Source organism: Atta colombica, unplaced genomic scaffold (genome assembly GCF_001594045.1).
Source record: "Atta colombica isolate Treedump-2 unplaced genomic scaffold, Acol1.0 scaffold141, whole genome shotgun sequence".
Classification (NCBI taxonomy): domain Eukaryota; kingdom Metazoa; phylum Arthropoda; class Insecta; order Hymenoptera; family Formicidae; genus Atta; species Atta colombica.
Genome location: NW_017259230.1, coordinates 12,022 through 19,565, shown reverse-complemented (window position 1 = coordinate 19,565; position 7,544 = coordinate 12,022). Strand labels below are relative to the sequence as shown.

Genomic DNA, 7,544 nt, shown 5'->3' with positions numbered 1-7,544 from the left:
TATATATCAACTAAATTTTTATTATCCGTATTTGCATAATAGAGCGTCAAATTATTTTATTTTCATTGGTGCACAGTTGTTGGAAATTTTATGGCTCGCCGAACGACGCGCCTGTTATTAGCAAAGGGGTTAATGTTATTCAATTCGCATTTCCGTTCGTTTAACATGAGCCTGTTTTACTGATTTAATTGTCAGATAATCGACGGGCATGCGATTAAACTGTTCGCTAAACAACGCTAACAACATCAAATAAAATTCGCATTTATGCGTCTATTGTTTACTGCAGGTCAATTATAAAGCGCGAATGTCTCTCAAAATAAACACGCGAGAGAACCGTCGAAGATGGAAGTGACTTTATTGCGTCTGACTGCACTTTCATTCATTTTCGTCGGAATGTTCATCTTTAGTGCCCTAATTTCTGCCATTTGCGAAGCTACGAGGGATTCAGTATTCGTCGAAGCTCAAGCTGCACCGGAACGCGATTATTCACGCTTACCGGTCGAAGAGAAATGTCGTTCCTTCCTTGAAGCGCGTTACTTGAAGATGTAGTTGCGCAGTAGTTGCGGCCGAAATCGTTTCTCGAATGACGCAAAGCCGTTCGTCTAAAAGCGGGATAATCCTATTCTCGTCGTAGGCTTCAAACGAGACAGGAATTTACATATTTTCTAACCGGACCATGACGGAATCGTGAGAGACGTATTTATTTCAGCCGATTTGCATCCGGCATCCACGCCCAACGAAACGTAAAGATTACACACTTGCGTGAAAGAAATATCTGCGCGTCCTGTTCTCGACGCGAATTTATAACGTCGGCTTCTTTATCATTTTTAACACGTCAAGACAAGATGGTACTGAACTCATTTTACAAAAGCAGCGTAAAACGTTTTGAACATAATAACCTTGGCGAGAGAGAGGAGGGAGGAGAGCTGAGAAACGAAAAATGATTACACTATAAGCGTTTTACGGTTAATGATACTTCGACAGTGTAACTTTGCGAATTTATCTTCCCAAGTAACTCGCGGAGAAAGGTAAATGTACATAAAATATTCTCGCTCCTCTCGCATAAATTTTGGTGACGTACAACATGTAACACCTTATATTGTTATATACCGATGATAATGCTTTTCTTCATATTGCTGGACGAATCTCCAACATCATATATTCATTCGACTGTTCGCATTCACCGGACCGTCGCGTCGACCGGCGGGCACGCGAAATAATTTAGTTCGAATGTACAATCGATCGACGACCAGGTACCGGTAGCGATCGTGTTCGACGGGAACCGCCAACTATAAGTGCTATGTAATAAAAGAAGCAATAAACAAGTAGTTATATCTGTGCCTGTACCGCAGTTCTCACTCGTCGATAATCTAATGCAAAATGCAGCTCGAATTTTAGTCCGCATCTGCAGCTGTGGCCTCGGTCCATCTCCGATAAAATATTTCTCTCATATTTATAATGTCCACTCAGTCGCGATCGTATAATAAATCTTTAAATTATTACTGATTTGAAAACGAGGAATGAGAACGTTATAAGCGCAAAAATTGAAAATGCTAATGATTATATTAATACATCAATATGTGCGTGCACGAGACGTACAAATGTTGTGATTACAATAATTACATTAATAAAGTAACGGTGCGTCATTTAATTATACGCTATTTGTGATAAAATATGAATATAAAATTATACAAAGTATTTAATTCAATTTTATCAATCGTGTGATATTTCATTTTCATATTCTCGTTATATTGATAAATTTCGCTTTGCAATCATTTCAAAGTCTCTTTCCTTTATTTTACACATGAGAGAACAAAGTGTCGTTTATATAAATACTTTTCTCTAATTGCCTTTTCAACTTACGTAATAATAATATCTATTATGGAAAAGAAATATTTTAGAATTTTATGAAATGTGCATTAGAAAAAAAGTCTGATTGCATAAGAATTCTGATTGAAAATGGACAAATCAAAAATTTCTGGATAAATTTATTACAATTCTAATTGAGATAATCAGAATACTAATTGATATAATCAAAATCTTCTTGTTAATTCATTTTCAACTAGAAATTTTTTTCAGTATAAAATAAACTGTATTGTTGAACGTACGTAGTGTTGAACGTGTGTAATTTAATAAAAAACAAGATATCTTTCGGTTAATTGCTTGTCTCTCACTTAATGTAGCCGTTAAAAAATTCGGCGCGCAAATTAATGACTGCTCGATATTTCATTTAAAACAGTATTTAATTAACGCCGTTGACGTCGTTCCACTTTTTAAATGTCGCGATACTTGTTCTTGATGCATTTCGCGCGAAATGGAGGAACAGCACGTTAAGTGAATTTCCATCCTTCGCATTCAACGCGTTCCTTAATGGAGAGAAGCATCAGTGATTGCCGATGCGCGTTTATTGCATTTTTACTCATCTCAAATTGTCTCTTCAGTTTTCTGGTGATACAGCGGAGTAATAAAACGCATAATGAAACGCGTTTTGGAAGGACCTTCATAAATCGCTACTTCTGTGAATTGCTTTTATGAGCATCGTAAAATATCAGCAAATAACATCTTTTCTATGCACACATATATGTATCGTATACTACATAGCTTTAAAATTTTATTCTAAAAATTTATATCTCTCAATTAAAAAATATATTTACATTGTCAGTGTTAAGATAAGAATGGAAGCTGAAGAACTTAAATAATAAAGAGACTGAAAATGTCCCGAAAATATTATCGATTTATCAATCGCATTTTACCAGTGCAGCACTTTCGGGACAATTTTATCGTTTGTCTGCGAGAAACGACCAGATGGCCAGATCTTAACGTCACGTTCATTCTCTTCTTACAGTGGTCGACTGCGTGGTGAGCGAATGGAGTCCATGGACTCCTTGCGATAACGGATGCGGAAGTGGCACTCAAAGGCGCAGCCGAGTGATCGAGATCGAGGAAAAGAATGGCGGAAAGCACTGTCCGCACTTGGACCAGGAGAGGACATGCCGCAGCTTCCAAAAATGTCACGCTGGAATTCGCTCGCAGTCACATGTTAAAAGTGAGCATTGATTATTATCTTAAGGCGATATACGTCGCATTCTACTTTCGGAATACGAGGTCTAATAACAAAATAATTAGACTTTTTGAATTACTCGGCAACGTCCTAGCGACTTGCGATTTGCAGCACTATAATTGTTATAACTTCCGAGTCCTGATTTTTTAAAAATTGTTTAAATCTCGTTTAGTTTCAGAGTTATTGCTATTTGAGTGCAAAATGTGTTTTAGCGTTTGTGTCGATTTTCGCCTCGAAAATGAATTTTTACAATTTTTTTTTTGCCTCAAAGTTAAACAATCAACTGTCAGTACTACAATGGCGTTTTGAAAAGATTGCGCGAAAAAAAATCGCAAAAAGAAACCACAGTTGTGGCGAGTTTCAATTCATGGTTCCTTCATCATGACAATGCGCCTGCCCACTCAGCCTTGTGAATTCGCAAGTTTTGTGCCAAAAATCAGATGACTGTCCTCCCTTACTCCTTGCGACTTTTTCTTATTCCCAAAATTAAAATCAGTTCGCAAAATAAAAATTCAGTTCGAATCGAAATCGCCACGAACACTAAAACACGTTGCAATCAAATAGCAATAACTCTGAAAATAACGAGATGTAAACAATTTAAAAATTCCAGTTACTCGGAAGATTATAACGATTGTAGTGCTGCAAACTACGCGTTCGCTAGGATGTTCCATTGCCGAGTAATTCAAAAAGTCTGCTATTTTTTGATCAGACCTCATATTTTCGAAGAACAAGAATTAATCTTTAACTTGAAAGTGTTTGATTTTTTTTTTTTTTTTACGTAAATGATCATCAGTTTTTTACACTACAATTAAAATCACTAACAACATTGTATATACTATTTTAATTGTTTTTCAATTATTTTTATTTTATTAATATTTAAGAACATTATGGATTATAGACTTAATTATAATTTTCTAAAACAAATAAGTAAAAACAAATAAATATTAAATATAGTAAACATTAAATATAACAACTTATATTATAATAACTTATATTATATTATAACAATATATATATATTATAACAATATATATATATTTAAAGAAATAATGATTTTATCAATACTTTTCTATTGTTAGTTTTCAATAAAATTGCGTATTTAAATGTTTGTAAAGAATAATTGTTAAAAGAGAAAAAAGATTAAATAATATCTGTAAAGAGCAAAGTTTTACAATTCACATTTTTTTCACCGCTGGGATATAAAAACACTCCAAATGATTATTCCCAGGTTAATTAGACTCATTGAATTTGCACAATGTAATTAGTCTCTCAAATGAGATCACATTTTTTACTCTTATTTCATAAACAAATACAAACAACCTAAAATAATTCAACAAACAATAATTCTTCTTTCAATAATTATTACGACTTGCGATAATAATCGCGTGATTGTAATTGAAGATAATCGCGTGATTATAATTGAAGATTAAATTATATTGGAGAAAATTGAGATGTAAGAAGAAATATTAATTCCTTCTATATATTCTTTCTTGAATTCTTAGTTTCTGTAAAAATTATAATGGTCTGACATTTCTCATGTCTAAAGCGTTTTCCATGTCTAAAGAATGAAAAGATCCGGATTATCTTCGATTGTATCTAGCGCGATGCGAAATTCTTGACGTCTGTCTACCGCCGTTGTTCGATCCTAGGCGATTTCCTTTCATTTGCCATAGGTGTGACGCTTCTTGAGATTTTTCCGAGCGACGGCAACAGTACGGATGTAAGGATCAAGGATAGGATCGTCGATAAAAGGTAGGTCAAGTCTCCGTGCTTCGGGTTCTTGCGAAATGCGATTTGCCACATGTTCCCAATTCGTGCTGCAGAAACAATGTCTTTCCCATTTTCTCTGATTGCCAGCACAAAAGTAGATAAAACGACAGATTTGTGGGAAAATTAAAGCGCAAATTTGTTTATTATTATAAATTAAACGGTCATTGATTGACTATTTCCATTTTTATATTAATATTAGGTTTCTTATGTAAAAGATATGATTCTGAAACTTTTTGACTTTTTAATAATTATGTTCTTTATATTAATAAAATATTTAGTTTTTAAAATTATTTTTTCATTTATAGTAAAATAATCACTAAAATAGTCAGACATTATTATTATGGCAATATTTGTTTGGTCATTTAATGATTAAGAAACGTTAGTATTTTTAGAATTAAATTTCTTTCGCGTTTCGAACATTATTAAAACTTATCATTTATTGATGAAGAAATCCTTTAAAAGTCCTTCGATTTAATTAAATGATGACTAGACAAGTACTCGATAGGAGTGGATAAATGACACTATGCGATAAAATTCTATATGACTTACTGCAGAATACGTTGCCGTTAATGCTTTTAACGCACTTATCCATTTTTCTATGCCGTGTATGCACCAATGAATGACACAATTAATAATTTTCAATCGCATTTTGTATGCATTATTAATAGTGCGAAGCGTTCGTGCATAACTAACAAGTTGATGCCCTTAATTTTCAAAGTTCATTATCCTTTCGCGCGATCAAGCATTACGATTCAATTCCATTAAAAGCCTTCTCTGCTTGACGAGGAATACCTCCCATGGGATACATTTTTAATCCCGCGCCGTTCTATAACCAAGGTAGAATCGCCGATGTGTCAAGTATCTAATTTGACACGTGCTCCGACCTGTTACAAAACACGTAGCAAACATCGCATGGCAGTATCGAGATTCCCCTGTGACGTTATGTCGAGCGGGTAAAGCAAACTATACAAGCCGCCAGCGAGCAATGGAGCCCCTTTGGGTTCCATCATATAGTGTGTGCAATGTGTGATGCGGTGGCTAACGAGAAAACATACTGGGGGAACATACACGTTTTGTTCTAGGCTTTGCGATATTTAATATAAAAACCGATATTACACACGTTTCAGAGGCAGCTGCATTCCTTTCACCATTACGTGGAGTTCACGAGGTTGTGGCAAGTTTTTGGAATTGCTCTCGCAAGGTTCGTATCTAATAATAATAGCCGAGTCTAATTTTAATTGGAAATAGTTTTATTTAATAGAACGCTATTTTTATTATCGAGGTCGAAAATCTAAATATGAATCCAGAATGAATATCGAATATCGACCTTCCTCTTCCTCTTGATTCTAGATTTCTAAAATAGTTAAAATTAGTTTCTTTCTTTGAAGATTAAGACTGCTATTTATAATTTGTTCTTGAATAATATTTAAGATATTAATATGGTTCTCTGATTGATTTTTTTTTACATCTTAAGATTGTAGACATATATTGTATTTAAGATAGTTTCAAATATAAGTACTGTTTATGAATATTAAATAAGAATTTATCATTCGACAGATACTTTCAATTTCTTTATATAATAAGTTCTCAGATTTGTTTAAAAACTCATAAAACACAAACCATTTATATTTAACTAAGTAAAATAAGATATCGTTTGAACTTAAATTGTAATGTCTTTATCATTTATAATATTTGGCATATTTTAAAATTTTTCATAATTTGCTTCTTAAAATGTTAGAGTAAATCAGAAACTTTGAGCTACATTTTCATGTTAAGAATGAATAAGATGCTTAGTAAAACACTACGCGGAGCTTATAAAAACAGAGTATATATTGCAACGAAGAAAAAAAACAACGGCGGATGCTCCGAATACCAGCCATTCTTTTTCGCGGTTAAGTCCTTGCCCCGCGCGTTCAAGCTTTTTGTAACCATAATACTTCGAAGAGACAATAGACTTGTCTTCTTGCGAAAAACGTTTCACATCTCCGCGGCGGTATGTAAAACTCGGGATTACGCTTCGAGCGAAAAATTATCGCTTCGCAAAAGTCTTCTCTCTTAGCCATCTGACATGATAAAAGCAAGATTCCTTAGTCCACGTGCCCGGCGAGTTTCAAAAAACTTGCAGTATTAATTTTAACTTTTTGATATTCTCATTTATATTGCATGAAACAGAAAACTCGAGAAATCATACATTTTTACGCTAATAAATACGTTATTAAAAAGATTATTCTCTTTTAAGACCAAGATATAACTTCAAACAATTTGAAATGATAGAAAAGGCTAACAGTCAACGCTGTTTAATATTTACTATATTGCTAATATTTACTAATTTTTAAAAATTAAAGTACATAATTAAACGAACGTTTTATTCTACCACTAGGACATTTCCAATGTGTTAGTCAAATATATACATAATAATCAATTCTACCTTACAATACATTTTTATAATTTAAATAATCGAAACAATAACTGTCGTGTAAAGTTATGCGGTGAAACAATTACTTCTTTCTTCTAATTCAATAATTTCGAAACGCAATCTGTAGATATTATTTTCTTTGTTGTTCTTTATTTAAAAATATATCACATTCAGTCGGATAGCCAATTGCAATAGCATGATGGAAAGTTTCAATCTCATAAATGTCGTATAAACCTCCAAAAGTAAATCGATCTAGATCGAGACTCATGCTTCTTTGAAAATTGTCCATTACAATCA

At 33.4% G+C, this 7,544-nt stretch overlaps 1 protein-coding gene across 1 annotated transcript in view; it reads left to right on the top strand.

The window, feature by feature from the left end:
- The window catches only part of LOC108684873 (somatomedin-B and thrombospondin type-1 domain-containing protein-like), a 12,030-nt gene that overhangs the window by 3,078 nt on the left and 1,408 nt on the right, over window positions 1–7,544 (top strand). Inside the window, exons 2-4 of the mRNA XM_018189398.1 lie at window positions 2,846–3,046; window positions 4,735–4,813; window positions 5,959–6,032. Of these exons, the coding sequence (XP_018044887.1) occupies window positions 2,846–3,046; window positions 4,735–4,813; window positions 5,959–6,032 (354 nt within the window). The remainder of the gene's footprint in view (window positions 1–2,845; window positions 3,047–4,734; window positions 4,814–5,958; window positions 6,033–7,544) is intronic.